The sequence below is a fragment of the Buteo buteo genome, chromosome 8 (genome assembly GCF_964188355.1).
Source record: "Buteo buteo chromosome 8, bButBut1.hap1.1, whole genome shotgun sequence".
Classification (NCBI taxonomy): Eukaryota; Metazoa; Chordata; class Aves; order Accipitriformes; family Accipitridae; genus Buteo; species Buteo buteo.
The window spans coordinates 44,042,232-44,059,729 of NC_134178.1; the positions used below are offsets into that span (position 1 = coordinate 44,042,232).

General features: G+C 43.9%; 1 protein-coding gene across 3 annotated transcripts in view; it reads right to left on the reverse strand.

The window, feature by feature from the left end:
- The window catches only part of CD58 (CD58 molecule), a 43,915-nt gene extending 29,986 nt beyond the window's left edge, over positions 1–13,929 (reverse strand). The window contains exons 1-2 of one of the 3 annotated variants that reach the window (XM_075034387.1): positions 13,811–13,929; positions 2,722–4,806 (exon numbers count right to left, since the gene is read on the reverse strand). In XM_075034387.1, coding sequence (XP_074890488.1) covers positions 3,410–4,669 — 1,260 coding nt within the window. In that variant the 5' untranslated portion in view covers positions 4,670–4,806; positions 13,811–13,929 and the 3' untranslated portion in view covers positions 2,722–3,409. Of the gene's footprint in view, positions 1–2,721; positions 4,807–13,810 lie in introns of those variants that run through there. The other 2 variants (XR_012651375.1, XM_075034388.1) reach the window with 2 other exon arrangements.
- Between the last annotated feature and the right edge of the window lie 3,569 nt (positions 13,930–17,498).

The window sequence follows — 17,498 nt, forward strand, 5'->3', positions numbered from 1 at the left end:
GATACAACATTATTAGCAAACTTCACTTACTTGCAGCTCTCATCATCACCCCTGGTTAAGTAGAGCGCTTTCAATTCTGCTAAGCAAACCACATAAGTTTGTCATGCTGGTTCTTACCACCCATCCAGCAGAAACCTGAATTCACCTCCATCGTTCCTATCACTTGGATAGTAACAAAGCCTTACAACCCTAGGATTTTAGCTTTGTATAGTCCTTCTACCTCCAGAGCCTCAGTCCCCAGAAATTACCTCTGAGCAGCATTATGACTTTATTAATAATTATTCAGTCACAGTTATTCTGATGACTGATTTAACCTGTCTTACTATAAAAGACTATGGTAGTGAAAGACATTCCCTAGGAGGCAAAGACAGACTGATCCCTGCCTTACAAGAATCTTTCTTACATGCTGTTCTAGAGCAGGGAAACTTCATCCATTCTGCCAAAGTCAAAGTCCACTAACAGAACAGTACTCCAGGGAATTCACCGTACAGAGGAGGGGTTACTGCAGGACCATGGTTTCTAAACCTTCTTTTGCTGTAAGAGGCACTACATGGGGCAATGGTGGGAAGGGAGCACATAAAATCATACTTGTATGCTCTGTAGTTACAGCATGAGGTGCTCTGCATATACAAACTTAGGATAACCTAATCACTTAACTCTAGCTTCAGAAGGTTTATATAGTAAAGTATTACTGCCTGTACTTTGAGGCAACCTAGATTCAGCTAGCTCTCCTGTCAAGTATATAACCAAGGAGGCCCTTCTTCAGGTCACACATAATAGCACGCTGCAATGTGAGAACTCCTATTCTAAAAATCTTGTGCCCCCTGCCCTGGACAATTGATTAGCTCAGGGCAATTAAGCAAACACCTCAGCCCACTCATGGCGGGGGGGGTACCCTGCTCTCCCTCCCCTCCTGCTTTTGCCCTCCTTTTTGCAGTCTCAAGGTCCTGCTCTGTTGACATGCTGCCTGGACCGAGCCAACACCATTCATTAACTCTGTAGGGTTTTTTGACAAATTACATTGCCATTAACACAAAGAGTTAAATAAATCCACTGAATGCACATGGCAGCGTGAGGCAAAGGAGGGAGGGGGAGAACTGGGAATCCGCATTTTGGCAATGGTGAACTATTAGAGAGGATCATTGTGTCTTGTAGGATACCAATTATTTTTGATCTCTGGACTTTGCTTAGGGACAGACCTGACTTGCATTTAAGCCCAGCCTGAACTGCCAGAAAAAAAAGCAGTTCAAATCCTCTGGCCACTTACTTTCTCCCAGCATCCGGATAGCACTTCCTATGCTGTATTAGCACAGTCTTTATGTAGCTATATGATCAACAGGACTGAGAAATCTGTCTCAGTAACTTTTTTCCTTCAACTGATTTCATTTTTCAGCCAGATCATCTTTGTAGTTCTGTTTTCAAAGAACAGCACAAACGGATGGCACAGTGAGGAACTCTTCTCAACCTGTGACCACACCAGCTTAAATGTACTCCGAACTACAACCTATGTCTCTCACAAACCCTGTATCACCCAGGTAGCCTACAGCCACACCACCCTGAACATGGCCAATATGGTCTCAAGAGGCTGTAAACTGATAGGAGGACCATTAAAAAAAAAAAAGACAGACAAATCCACATACACGATCAATTTTTTTTTTTTCTTGACAAACACCTTTAACCACACTATCAACTCTCAAGATCAAAGGAGTCTGTGCATGCAATCCACAGATGATCCTGGCTTTCTAAGGACTAAGACCATTAGTCACATTATGCCAAGAAACTATCAGTAACATTTTTCACTCTCTGTTCATCCTGTAGTGTTAAATATCAATGGCAAAAAAAACAATATTTATTTCTTCTTGTTTTTAATATAATATAACAGCCACAGCTCTGGAGACAAAGATTTATCAAGAGTTTTTAAGCAGTGGGCAGGCAGAGGATTTTCTTTCTTTTTTTTTTTTTTTTTTCATTTCTTTTTTCCTCCTTTATGAGAAATTCAGCACTTCCTCTGTTTATTCAGGAAGATTCAAGAGTAAGGTAACAGGACAACACAATCAGGTGTCAGCTTCACACAGCTGACAACTGATTTTTCCATTCATACCATTTAAAACTGTGTTTAACATTTCTACTAGCAACCTACGGAACTAACCACATTCTACAAGCAACCTGAATTTGTTAGGAGTCCAGATTTTCTCCCATTCAACCCAACACCTTGTGATGTAGTTCCCATGACATCTCTCACGGAGTGCAAAGACACAGGAAAAAACATTGAGCACCCCTGGTATTTTCATGAGCAACAAAAACATGAAAAGGACCATGTACTTCTCTGCGTAGAGAAAGAAACAGATGAAGTTTTAAAACAAAAACCAAAACCTGCCCAAACCCGTCAAACTGCCTAATGGGAAAGAAACAGCCACACTTAAGGTAAATGTGGTTTCTGTGTTGGTCACTTTTAGAAGCCAGAAAACATGAGAGCTGCTAACAAGTATCTTTCTGTCAGCCCCAGCAAAATATATGAGAACTAGAAGACAGTAATACTGCTTAAGAATGAGTTGATGCTCAGACCACTGAAAGAGTTCTCTGGCTTTCAGATGAGCCTCACTACAGACACAGAATGCTTCTAGGTGCTCTAGTTCACTTACGTGGCTTACCTCCCTTAGCCCCTCTGCTTTTGGGGACTCTGCTAAAGTCACTAGAAGTTTGGCTGCCACCTGCAGTGCAGCAGAACATCCCCACCAGTGTGGTTGGCACTGCAATCCTCCTGCTGGTGCGGTAGCCAACAATTTATTCACCTCATACAGTGAGGGTGCTGTTTCAAAGAAATTAACTCAAGAGTTGGATAAACAATTGAGTCGGTATTCTTTATTGGCAGCGCTGGTTGCACGGGGGATCGCTCCACCTATCGTGCACACCGTTAAGCCTAATCATACAGCTTAAATACAGAGTCTACATGTATATTCATTAGATTTCCGAGAAACATGTTACATATTCATTACTTTTCCGAGAAGTCATTAACATATTTATCTCTCTTTTGCGCAGGCGTATTGGGGTCTCTGGTGGTCCTCGGAGATCCTCTGGTGGTCTTTCATAGTCTTCCTCGCTTGTCCGCTGTTTGACCCTTTGAGTGATTCTGCGCAGTAGGGTTCCAGCTGTTGTCGCTCATGTCCTTGCTTATATTCCTTATCTACATATTTGTCTGTTTCTCAAGACTCCTAGTCAAGGCTACATTTAATGGCATGCAACCCTTATCTATGGTCATCCGCTTTGTACCCAGTCAAGGCTATATTATTGTCAAGCAACTATGCGGCTAACTATTAAGCAGATTTACGAGTAAGCAGATTTACAAGCACACGTTTGTTCTCTATATCATTCCCCCCTTTTCTTTATACTTTTGCAAATTCTTTTGCAATCATATAATTCCATTATTTTCGAGAGACCGGGCGAAATATTTCCCGGTTTCCACTTGATGTTTAACTTTATTCCGTTTCCAATTCTCATAATTTTCCGTTGTATTCTGGCAACACCACAGGAAGCACCTGAGCATAATACAGACTATTATTCCTAATACTATTAGAATTATTATTCCTACAAAGATTTTGTTTAGCCACCTAAAATTTGGTAGCCAAGATGTTAATTTATCCCACAATTCTTGAAATCCCCATGAGAGGTCATCCTTTGTTACCTCATGTAGTATTTTGGTTTGTTTCCAGATTTCTTCTAAATCGGTGGAGATTCTTCCACTTTGATCTACATACATGCAACAACTTGTATTTATAACTGTGCATACTCCACCTTGAGATGCCAGTAATAGATCTAATGCCATTCTATTCTGTTGTACAATCTGAGATAAACTAGATATTTCCAATTGTTGGGCTTTTATTGCATCGATTGTTCTATTTTCAAGATTTTCAATTACTGCCGAAATGTTAACTATAGCTTTTTCTAATTCACTCACTCCCAACCAGGGAAGGAACCATTGGACAAAAGTATGGAAGGCAGTAGGTCTCCTCACTAAAGGATTTTCAACATTTCGTTTGATTTTTCGGAAATGTGTTCGCACCCATCCCTTTGGAGGAGAATTGTGTATAGTCATATTCGGAACCACTGCTCCCAATGTACATGTTCCTTTCCAATTTTTTGGCAAGACCTTCCAGGCAGTATCATTACATAGCCAGTACCATCCTTTTCCTTCTGGTACGGGCCATGCGGTAGTATTAACAGAAATTGAAGTTCCAATATTTATAGTTTTGTTACAAACTGTATGATTCCCTACGTATGTTTCATTAACACAGTCAATTTTCCCAAATCCTATAGGTGGATTACATCTCTGTACACATGTACAATAGGGCTCCCGGGCCTCAGGACTAATTATTTCTAACTTCTGGACTTTATCAATATCGGTATACCATGAGGTACCCTTCCAAAGAGTGGTCCAGGAGTAGTTGCTTGGTATCGGAATACCAATTAGCGAGATCGCCTTTCCACCATGTTCTGGCATGTGAGTACATATCCAACAGTCAGTTCTGTTCAAGATTTGGGAAACATTTTGTGTCAAGGAAAAATGTGAGTTCAAGTTCCATCGAGCTTCATTTGAACCGAGTGATAACACCGTTACCATCATGATCTGGAGAATCGCAGACCCGTGGGTCCTGTAGGGATGACCGTCCATGGCCTCTCAGGTGCTCTTTTTACTCTCGAATAGTGGATCCAGGCCGGCTGTTCTTTGATCTTAATGGCAGTGAAGGTTGTCAGCAGCACTTGGTAGGGGCCATCCCATTTCTCCTCCAGAGGTTGTCCTGAAAAGATCTTTACATATACATAGTCACCTGGTTTAAAGGGATGAATTGGTTGATCTAATCCTCTAGCCCTAGTTCCCAAAATCTGTTTATTTATATTTTCTAATTGTTTCTGGAGGGATACCATATAGTCATACAAATATCCTGTACCCAGTTGGGTTAAATCCTCTCCTGTAAACTGAAACTGATATGGTCTTCCATACAATATTTCAAAAGGGCTTAGATTTTCCTTGGTTTTTGGTTTTACTCTTATTCTAAGTAATGCCAGGGGAAGAGATTGGGGCCAAGTTAGATTGGCTTCTTGACCAATCTTTGCTATTTGTTGTTTAATTAAATGATTCATTTTTTCAACTTGTCCACTTGCCTGTGGTCTATACGGGGTATGTAACTGCCAATCTATCTGTAAAGTTTTACTTACTTGTTGTATTATTTTAGCACAAAAATGAGAACCTCGGTCGGAAGATATTGTTGCTGGAATTCCAAAGCGAGGAATGATTTCATTTAACAATACCTTAGTCACTTCTCTGGCTTTGTTTGTTCGGCAGGGGTAAGCTTCTGGCCAGCCCGAAAATGTATCAGTCATGACTAGCAAGTATCGGTACCCCCCTTTTCTTGGGAGTTCCGAAAAATCAATTTGCCATTGTTGTCCCGGATAATTTCCTTTGCCAATTGCTCCCAGCTTTACTTTATTCGCTACATTTGGGTTATTACGTAAACAAATTTCACACTGTTGAGATATTTGTTTCACCATCGTATACAAATTACGCCCTATTAATCTTTGACTTAAGCTCTTATATAAAGTATCTGCTCCCCAATGCGTTTTATTATGTTCAGTTAAGACTGTTGTCCATACTAGATTGGATGGTATTACTATACGATTATCTGTTAAACGAACCCATCCATCTGATTCTACTTTACCATCCAGATCTTCAATTAATTTTAAGTCTTCTTTTGAGTAATTTGGCTTTTGATTTATACTTACAGTTTGGATTTTACCGTCTGGTATTAAGGATAACGTTTCTGTTCTTACTTCCTCAGCCACCCGCCTTGCTTCATAATCTGCTAATCGATTTCCAATTTCTGGATCTGTGTTTCCTTTTTGGTGCCCTCGACAATGCATGATAGCTACCTTTTCTGGTTGCTTCACAGCTTCTAAGAGCTTTAAAATTTCTTCTGCATGTTTTATTTGCTTTCCTTGAGCGGTTAGCAGTCCTCGTTCTTTCCAAATGGCACCGTGAGCGTGAACTACTCCAAATGCATATTTAGAATCTGTCCAAATGTTTATCTTTTTCCCTTTTGCCAATTCCAGCGCTCGGGTAAGGGCAATTATTTCCGCTTTTTGGGCTGAGGTCCCGGAAGGTAAAGGCTCAGATTCGATTACCTGTTGGGTGGTTGTGATTGCGTATCCTGCTTTACGTTGTCCCTGCTTGATAAAACTACTCCCGTCGGTATACCAGGAGTCTTCGGCATCCTCCAGAGGTTCTTCTTTAAGATCTGGTCGACTGGAATATATTGCTTCTACTGTTTCTATACAGTCATGTGTCACTGGTTCATTCAAAGTTCCACTAAGAAAAGAGGCTGGATTGACAATGTTAGTAACTACAATTTCTACATCATCTTGTTCCACTAACACTGCCTGGTACTTTAAGAATCTCTGGGGCGAGAGCCAATGGTTTCCTTTCTGTTCTAAAACCGCTGAAACTGTATGAGAGACTAATACTGTCATTTTCTGTCCCATGGTAAACTTTCGGGCCTCTTGAATATTGATAACAACTGCTGCGACGGCTCGAAGGCAACCAGGCCATCCCTTGCTTACTTCGTCCAATTGTTTGGAAAAATAAGCAACTGCCCGTTTATAGGGGCCAAGCCTTTGTGCTAATACCCCCATAGCTATCCCTTGTCTCTCATGAGAGAACAGCCAGAATGGTTTTGAAACATCAGGCAGCCCCAGAGCAGGAGCTCTCATTAGTTCTTGTTTGAGTTGTTTAAACGCGTTTCGTGCTTCTCCAGTCCAAATTACTTTTGACTGGTCTTTCTTTATCAACTCATATAATGGCTTTACCAGTAGTCCATAATTATATATCCAAAGGCGGCACCAACCTGTCATTCCCAAAAAGGTCCGCAGCTCTTTTACCGTTTGGGGCTCCGGGGTTCGGCAAATGGCTTCTTTTCGCTCAGTCCCGAGTTCCCGTTGTCCTCCCGAGATTTCAAGTCCCAAGTAGGTCACACGCTGCCGGACCAGTTGAGCTTTCTGTTGAGAGACTCGATATCCACTTAAACCCAAGAAATTAAGAAGATCCACAGTCCATTGAATACAACTTTCTCTAGTTTCAGTAGCTACTAAGAGATCATCTACATACTGTAACAAAATTCCTTCGTTGTCTGGAGGCATCCAAGTCTCAAGCTCTTTCGCCAGTTGATTTCCAAAAATAGTGGGGCTATTTTTAAAACCTTGTGGTAACACTGTCCATGTTAACTGAGTTCTTCTCCCGGACTCGGGATTTTCCCATTCAAAAGCGAACAAATTCTGGCTTTCTGTGGCTAAGGCCAGGCAAAAGAAGGCATCCTTTAAATCCAGTACGGTAAACCAAACTTGGCTATCTTTTAGTTTTGTTAGCAATGTATATGGATTTGCGACTACTGGATGTATATCCTCTGTAATCTTATTTATGGCTCTCAGATCTTGGACTAACCTATAACTTTTCCCATCTGCCTTTTTGACTGGTAGTATAGGGGTATTGTATTCTGATTCACATTCAATTAATATTCCATACTGCAAGAACCTATCAATTATTTCCTTTATCCCTTTTCTATCATCTAATTTCAGAGGATATTGTTTAATTTTGACAGGTTCTGTTCCGGGTTTTAGTTTGACTACTATGGGGGCTGCATTTTTAGCTTTTCCCGGAACCTCGGAAGCCCAGACTCCAGGATATACTTGATCAACAATTTCTGGAGGTACTTCAAATTTTGGTTCAGTTTGTATTAGTGCTAAACTTAAAATTTTAATTAATTGATCTTCCTTGACTTTCAATTCCATTTTTCCTTTTTCAAAAACAATCTCTGCTTCTAATTGTTCTAACAGATCACGACCTAACAAGGATTTAGGGGACTCTGGTAAATACAGAAATTTATGTATTCCTATTTGCTTACCCAATTTATATTTAAGCGGTTTTAGGAAATAAGCCTTTTTCTGCTGGCCGGTAGCTCCCACTACAGTCACAAACTCTTCATCCTCTGGTATTAGCCTTTGATTTAACACTGAGTAAGACGCTCCCGTATCTACAAGAAAATCCACCTCTTGTTCTACTTTCCCTAGCTTAATTTTAACCAGTGGATCCGCTAGGGTGGATTCCCCCGGTCCCCCTCATTGACCAGAGGTAACATTGGCTACAACAGCTTGTGCTCCACTCAGCTTGGGACATTGTCCTTTCCAGTGACCTATTTCCTTACAATAGGCACATTGGTCTGATCTTAGGGGCTGGCGTGAGCCTCCCTTCCTCCCAGTTCCCCGACCCCTCCCACGAAGGGAGTTGTCCTGTCTTCCCAGCGCGGCTATTGTAGCTGCGGCAATAGCTGTTCCCATTTTTCGTCTCTCCTCCCCTTCTCTATTCCGATACGTTCTCCAGGCCTCCTCTATCAACTTTTCTAAATCCCTTATCTCTGGCTCCTTTAATTTCTGAAGTTTCCTCCTTATATCCTCTGAAGATTGCCCCAAAAACAAAGAAACCAACTGTTGTTTCCCCACCTCAGAAACAGGATCTAAGGTAGTATACTTTCGCATTGCCACTCTCAGTCGGTCAAGAAACTCCGTGGGAGTTTCAGTCCGGCCTTGTTTCACAGCATATAGACTCGACCAGTTAACCGCTTTCGGTACTGCATTTTCGATACCAATTTTTATCCATTCTTGATATCTTTTCAACAATCGGTAATCATGGTCATCGTTAGGGTCCCAGTTAGGGTCTGTTCTTGGCACATGGGTATCTACTGTTCCGGGTAAAACCCCAGCGGTAATTTGGATTTGTACTTGAGTTCGTGCATTCTTTATTATTAATTGTTTTTCGGTTTCAGTTAAGGCATCCAACATTAAATCAATGTCCTTCCAATCTGGGTCTTGATTTTTAACAATCAGCTCGAATCTTTTGGCAACTCCTTCAGGATCATCTCGATATTCTTTTACTATTTCCCTCCACGAATCCAAATCATTCATTGTAAATGGTATCTTAATTCTAGTAGGGCCAGTAACCCCCACCGCTTGTCTCAGAGGAGCCTGAATAATAGGGCCCACCTTACTTCGAGTACGGGCCGTTATAGGTGTGAAACCTAAATCTTTTGTTTTTACATTTTCCTCAGGTTCCTCCGCACCTGCGTCCTCAATAGAATTTCCCTCTGAGGATGGTGGAGGTAATACAGGTAAAGAGAGATCAAGGTCCTCCTCCATCCTCTCTTCATTTTTCTTTAATTTCATACATCTTTGTCCTATGCTACATGCTGAGCAGCATCTCTTCATTTTTCCCGTGCTCTTTCTTTGCTCCTTTTCTATTGCTAGCACAAGAGGGTCTCGTGGAGCTAAATTGATGCCACACTTTTTCTGCCACTCTGGATGATTTCTCAGAGTGAAAAACATATCTGCATATATTACCTCATCCCACTTTCCTTCCCGTCTCAGAAACAGCATCAATTACAACAAAGTATTGTAGTTTAATGTCCCATTGAAGGGCCATTTTTCATCATCATCTAATTTATATAAAGGCCACCACTGATTGCAATATTTTATCAAAGTTTTTCTATCCACATTTCCACCTGGAGGCCCCCCTATTTCCTTCCAATGTGCCAAGATACAGCCTAAGGGGCTCTTTTTCAATATTCCACCACTCTGTTTACCTCCCATATTACTTGCTCTGATTCTTCTCTTCCCAACCGCAAATTATTCTCACTATATACGTGGTTCTCTCCTTCTTGTCCCAGGAAGTCCAAACCCGACACTTAGGGCATTCAATATCCTCTCCACAATCTATTTGCAACTTCTGTTTACACCACACACACTCTAGGGTATATACAGGTCTACACTCGTTTCCCGGATGCAGAGGACACTGTTCATATACCCACATTTATATAATACACCAAACAGGGAGCTTCTTCCAACAACAACAACACAAAGTTAGTAAAATAATCAAGCTCAAACTTATAACTATAGTAGTAATGTACAAGTTCGCGTCCCAAATCATCAGTAAGTCAGTCACACTTCATTCGTCTCCGGCCGCACCTCCTATGGAGTTACGAGTCTGCGGAATTTCACACACTCTGCAGCTGCTTCTCACTCACCACTCACCCAATCATTCAATTCACCGTTTTCAACACAATTCTAACTCAGAACTCACGACGGTCTCCGTAATCCAATTCCATTCCAATAGTCGTTTACCACATTCAGCTAGCCAAAAGGTCCGAAACAAATTCAAATCAAAAACCAAAGTACATGTATGGGCACCAAACCAAAAGCACGTAAAGTGCACAACAGCATACAAGTATACTGAAACAAAAGTGTCCAGACACGTATCAAACCAAAACCAAATGTATACCAAGAGCATCAACTACCTGGCATACGCCATCCTGCATAAGTAAATCTTATGACTTATGGACAGCCCAAATGACCGGTCCCCAACCAGAAATTTAAAGAATACCTTTATTCCTTCAGATGGTGATCTTGTCTGCTCCCGCAGTGATCCGAGTGAGGCGAGGAGTCCCTCCGGGAAAATCCCGGGGGTACCCTAGGGAGTCCTGTTCTCAGCGGGTCCTGCAGCCGAGCAGAGAATGTCCCATCTGGGTCGCCAGATTGTTTCAAAGAAATTAACTCAAGAGTTGGATAAACAATTGAGTCGGTATTCTTTATTGGCAGCGCTGGTTGCACGGGGGATCGCTCCACCTATCGTGCACACCGTTAAGCCTAATCATACAGCTTAAATACAGAGTCTACATGTATATTCATTAGATTTCCGAGAAACATGTTACATATTCATTACTTTTCCGAGAAGTCATTAACATATTTATCTCTCTTTTGCGCAGGCGTATTGGGGTCTCTGGTGGTCCTCGGAGATCCTCTGGTGGTCTTTCATAGTCTTCCTCGCTTGTCCGCTGTTTGACCCTTTGAGTGATTCTGCGCAGTAGGGTTCCAGCTGTTGTCGCTCATGTCCTTGCTTATATTCCTTATCTACATATTTGTCTGTTTCTCAAGACTCCTAGTCAAGGCTACATTTAATGGCATGCAACCCTTATCTATGGTCATCCGCTTTGTACCCAGTCAAGGCTATATTACTGTCAAGCAACTATGCGGCTAACTATTAAGCAGATTTACGAGTAAGCAGATTTACAAGCACACGTTTGTTCTCTATATCAGTGCAAAGATCTCTTTGTGGGTTCCTTCAACAAATGGGGCCACAGATACTGCATTGATTTCTTTTCCACCCACATACAATCTCCAGGATCACCCAAATGAACACAGTTTTAGCTGAAGGGGCATGGTCTTGGTAGGTCTAAAAATCAAAATCCTTCATAGCCTCAATGTACCCTTTACACTTTATGCATTTTATCTGCAAGTCTGAGGTTTTATCAGATAAAAACCTGACCTGGCAGGACATTGTGAAAAGCAGTAATCCCTATGTGGTGAGTGGGGATTCTGAAGATGCCAAAGCTACACTACAGCTTCTGGGTGTCACAGGTTCCCATAGGAGAATGAAGGAGCATGTCTTCAGGATGGATTATTCTGTGCTTCTCTCCTCCCCATTTCCAGATGTTCAGCGACATGGGACTGGGATAGGTGCAGTGCTTTGCATTTGGGTAGAAAAGCAGGGAAGCTGGGGAGGCAGGGATTCAAGAAGGGAAGGCTGACAAAGGATGAGGATCTACCAACAGTGTTTTGGTGTTTACAACAGGCATTTGCAAGGCTAGAAACTTGCATGCCAAGTCAAACTGCTACCAATTTACTTTTTGCATTTAGGCAGATCAGTCTGACTTTCAGAGTCTTGATTTTCTCGTATGGAGGCGACAGATTTTTTTTACCTTGATAAACTTAACATAAGAACATTTACACATAAGCAACTGCACACATAATAGCAACAATGCAAGCATACAAACAAAAAGATGGTGTGAAACCTTGCTGATTTAGTTTAGTGAACAACAGTGAAGAGTTTGTATTCCTGATCTCCTACCCTAATCAACCATTGCAGAATCAAAGTTTTATAGAGAGGAAAAGACAACAGAGCTAGTTAATTTTTTTGTTAAAGGAGGATATTATGATATTTGCAGCCACAATTAGCCTCTCCATCGTCTCTCCTTTTCATCTGCATGTTTGGAACCTGAAATCTTGTTTTGTGGTTAAATCTACAGCAGTTGGACTCAGATGCTCAGAGCAGCAACAGCATGCCAACTTAGGTAATGTAAGGTAACAACGTGCCTTCACACACACACACAAAGTTACAAGAGTACACTCAATTAATCAGGCATTACTAACACTCATTTCGAACTATCTGCAAAAGCACTGCAGATGAGACAAACTGCATCTAGGGCTGAACAGGGGCAGACTTATTCACACAGGTATGCAGAGTCCTAGCTTCTCCACTGGACCTCTCGCACACCTGGTCCCAACGCTCTCTTACAGTCTTGGCTGCAGAACGGGATCTCACAATCTTAATTAAACAAAACAAGCTGAAGACTTCTGGAATAGTACGGGAGGAAATCTCAGGGAACTGTTCTGAACGCTCAGTAGTGGAACCAGCTGCTTAAAGCCTTCAGGAAAAGCAAGAGGAGATTGCTCTTTTTTAAAAAGGGGATGCAATAGGTCCTGTTTTAGGCACACCCAGGAAACTCCCAAAGCAACAAAGTCACGGAGAAATTCCTTAAACTAGAGGAATTATAAGAATGCCTATATTCAGCAAGCCACGCTGCCTGGCCCATCTAGCAAAAGCAGCTACTTCTGATGACAATGAGAAAGTTTGTACATCTTCCTTCAATTTCAAAAATGAGCAAGTTTGTTTGTACTTCTCAAGTTCATAGCCCTGTGCAAAGGCTATGGACATGAGGGCTACGCTCCTCAGGCACACAGGTAGAATTTGGATTAAGAAGGCCTTTGTTTAGTATTTCACCAGAAGTCAATAGTAATCATTTACTTCTACAAAAAAAATGCCCCAACTATTTAAAAAAAAAAAAATAACACTACAAAACAAAACCACTGAGAACAGCTTTGATGCTTTCTCCTTGAGCAAGAAGGAACACAGAATACAAAATAAACAGCATTTGCATATACAGGGATGACAAGAATACAAGGTTTTTTTACAATAAAAGCTAAATTCCTTAACACCTCAGGAAACGACAGGAATATAAGGCTCTATTTCTGCAGTAACGCTTCCTGTCCAGAACACAAGTATTATTAACCCTACTTGGTCAGGAAATTAACCACAGAATAAGAACAACCCCACCCACTTCCCATGTACACATATCTGAGACAAAAGGTGTACAAGCATCGCGGGGGCAGAGGGGGGGGGGGGGGAGATCCTAAACATACTGATGGGTGATATTTATGAAATTCTCGTGTGAAATTTGAGGGGGGGGGGGGGAAGGCAGCAGTTTGCCTTCTACCGTTCAGAAGGACAGAAAACAACCGGCCCCACTTCAGCACGGCGCAGGGAGCCACCGGCGTGTGGCGGGGGGGGGGGAACGCCAGGTCCGCCCGCGGTCAGGCGGGGACGGCCGCGGGTGAAAGCAGTTCCCCAAGGCGGCAACCCACCCCTCGGCTACCAAACACGAACGGCGATTAGCCAGACCGCCGCCCTCGCCGCTTTCCCTTCTCCTCAGCGCCAGGGCGGCCCAAGCCCGGCGGCCGGCTGTGGAGGGGACGGTTGGAGGCGACCCGCTCCCTCACGGCGCCGCCGTTCCCGCCCTTGCCTCCCGCGCGCCGCTCCCCTGCCGCCCATGACACCGCTGAGGGGAGAGACCCCCCCGCCGCCTCACGACTGACTTACCCAGCAGGGACGCAAAGAACAGGAGCCAGCAACCCCAAACCGGCAGCCGCATGGTTGCCGCTTTCTGAGCCAGCTCGACCCAAAACAGAAACTAAACCCAAGGCGTGGTCACCTCCCCCCTCTCTCAGGCGACGCCGCCCTCCTCTGGCAGGGCTCGGCTGAAGGAGGCGCCTGCGCGACGCTGAGAGGGACGGGGGTTCCTCTGGAAACTCCCGGGTCTCCGTTAGAAAAGGGGATTTCAGACTTCGCGGTCGTCTCGGTGGGTTGCGGCTGCCGGAGAGGAGCTGGGGTGCGAGGGGATGCTGCCGAGGGGGTTTCTGGTTCATCGGGCGCAACCCCGGCAAGGGCTGGCGGCAGAAACCGTCGTCTTGCTCTCTCACGGTGGGGAAGTTTCAGCTCTGCTAATTGAAAAGCTGAAATTAAACCAGTTTAACGTGGAGCGGGAGCCCCACAGGTGAGGGGGAGAACAGATTTCGGCAGGTTAACGTGCAGCTCGCCGCCTCAGAGAATGACGGTCATCTAAACCTAGTACTCCCTCGTGTTTGACACCGATGCTCCCCAAAACGCCCAATGTTCTCTTCAGGGGACACCTGGCAATATTTCCATTTGAGGGGTGGGCTCGAGGCTAAACCTGGGCATGCTCACCCGTTTCACCCGAGGCTGGGTTGGCCTCTGGGGGGGATGTGGGTGCGTGGGGGGGTGACCCTTCTGCCTGAGTGGAGAGGAAAAAAAACCCAAACAAACAAAACCAACAACAAAAAAACCCAACAGAAACCAGCTCTGACTTCTAGGGGTTTCCTTCAACGCCAACTGCTTAGAAGCCCATTCACAAAACTAAAACAAACTTACATTCCCTTTTGTGGGTAACTAACTGGCCTCTTAACAGAGTGGTTTTGAGGAAGAAAGGGAAAATACCACAAGAGTTTGGGAAACATAAACACTCACCAACTATTGAAAAATTGCTGCTCTGCCAAAGACTCCAGCGGCAAGTCAGCTTTCCTCCCACAGTGGTGAATTGCTGCAAGTGGATACGTCATCCTTCACCTGCATCCCACTCGCAGTGCGTTATCCCGGCTGAGAAGAATCCAGCTGCTGGCAGGTCCAGCTGCAGACCTTACAGCCTCAAAGCATGCTCAGTTCCCAGGAATTCGACTGCTTGACCCAGGGCAGACCAGCACAGCACCAGTGCTGGATGGGAAGGCTCTCACCACAGGTTCAGCCCTTGGCTGGCTCTCTCCTGGTGTGCTCGACCCTGTGCTGGTTTTGGCTGGGATAGAGTTAATTTTCTTCATAGTAGCTAGTATGGGGCTATGCTTTGGATTTGTGCTGAAAACAGAGTTGATGGTGCAGAGATGTTCTCATTACTGCTGAGCAGTGCTTACCCAGAGCCAAGGCCTTTTCTGCTTCTCCCCCCACCCCACCAGCGAGGAGGCTGGGGGGGGGGCACAAGGAGTTGGGAGGGGACACAGCCGGGACAACTGACCCAAGGGATATTCCAGACCATATGATGTCATGCTCAGTATGTAAAGCTGGGGGAAGAAGGAGGAAGCGGGGGATGTTTGGAGTTATGGCATTTTGTCTTCCCAAGTAACAGTTACTTGTGATGGAGCCCTGCTTTCCTGGAGATGGCTGAACAGCTGCCTGCCAATGGGAAGTGGTGAATGAATTCCTGGGTTTGCTTTGCTTGTGTATGCAGCTTTTGCTTTACCTATTAAACTGTCTTTATCTCAGCCCACAAGTTTTTCTCAATTTTACCCTTCTGATTCTCTCCCCCATCCCACTGTGAGGGAGGTGAGCGAGCAGCTGCATGGTGCTTAGTTACTGCCTGGGGTTCAACCACGACCACGTGCTCACTGCCAAGAAGCTGTGTTGGACTGTTCACCACCACTTGGAGTGACCTCAGCTCTGTTTTTCACACAACAGTGCCCATAAGCAGTTCAGGAAAAAAAAAAAATATTGGCAACCATGGAGACTTCTAACCAGAATACCTTCCAAAAATCAACACTGAAGATGTTCCAAGGCTGAGTGGTTTTTTTTTCCTCCTTCTAGGAGTCCCTGTAAGCTCCCTTACCTCATCACTGCAGGCTGTAGCATGAGCTAGAATGACACTGCACTTTGGGCTGAGCAATGCTGTCACATTCAGTTCTTAAAAAATCACAATAATACTGATCCATTCTCCATAGCTATGTTGGAATGACATGGCATGTAACTGGCTTCCAGATGGACTCAGGCCCATTCCATAAATTCCTTTTGCTCAGTGACAGAAACCCCTAACAAGCCTTTCTGTCCTCTGTTCCCTTTTCCCCTCTGTTCTTAATCTCTGTCAAGCGTCAAAGGGAGCTCCCTACCCTGTGAAGGCTCCAAGTCACAGTGTTCACACTAGAAATGTAATGTGGCCATCTTCCTGCTGTATCCTGGTGGCAGGAGCAGCTGTTCTCTGCTGCTGACTAGTCTTCTTGTCAGGTAAAATGTCTTCCCAAGAGGTCAGAGACTTTGGATTGAACTTGTTGCTGAGAGGATGGCACCTCCCACCTTGCACACTACAGCTTTCCTGTAGGTTATGAGATCTTTGGGGTTAGCAGAAAGAAATGTGAAGCAGGGACTGCCACTTTCACTTTGATTATTTCAGGGTGGAAGGAAGCACAGGAGGTCACCCACGCGCACTCAAAACAGGGCTAAGTTCTTTCTACTGAGCTGCTACATGTTGTAGAGGATGATTAGAGCTTCACAGAGCAGAGAAAGTGAGAAACTTGAGCTTGGTGGCTGGTACCCTCACCTAGGCTCCTTTATTTTGGGGAGACTACAGGGATATGTGGCAAGGATGCATTCTCCCTTCTTGTGCGTGCTTGTACAGTCATACTAGGTGGAAGGTCCAGAAAGGACTCATGAAAGACTCAAGAAAATGACTGGTTTTCCTCCTTTGCTGACTGAGTACCCAATCAGACTTGCCCGTGTTTTCCCTTCCTCAGCTGCCAAGTCAATCTTTAATGTTTTCTTCCCACTATCTCATAGTTAGGACAATCTTCTGAAAGTCAGGAGTTTGAATCGCTTTTTGTTGAGGCGAGAACTAAACCCGATTCCTTTGTCAATCCTGGGAACAATACACAGGAGCCGAAGTGCTTAACATAAAGCCATGATTTCTACTCCAGGGGCAAGGGACAGAAAATACAGGAGCTGTGATACCAAGTATTCCAGCAGTAGGGTGGATCCAGGCCTTAATGTACAGTGAACTAAGCTCTGCATATATTTCATGCCCCCCTCTCGAATGCAAAGACCTCAGGGAGTGGTTTTAAATAGTCGTCATTTGCTTAACTCACCCTTGGTTTCCCTCAACGTCCTGCACTGCTACCTCGACTGCATTGTTTCTAGTATCAATGAACAGTTTTCCAGCCTAAGTGAATTTCCTATGATCGGATTTCCACTTGACTACTGGGCATTTGCAGTGTTTATATGCCTCTGCGAGCTGTTGCTTTGTGGGTGGGGAGATGACATTTTCAGCTGAGTTGGGCATTTCAGCATTTGCTTGAATGTGCAGTGTGAATTTTTTTCAATTTTTTTAATGAAAAGAATTTGTGCAAAGAATCGAGTTTGTTTGCTTTCATTATCACTGACTCATTCTCAAGTGAATCACACAGTGCTTTGTGATCGTAGGCTGTAGGAACTGTTAAAAGAAATCTAATGTGGTTTG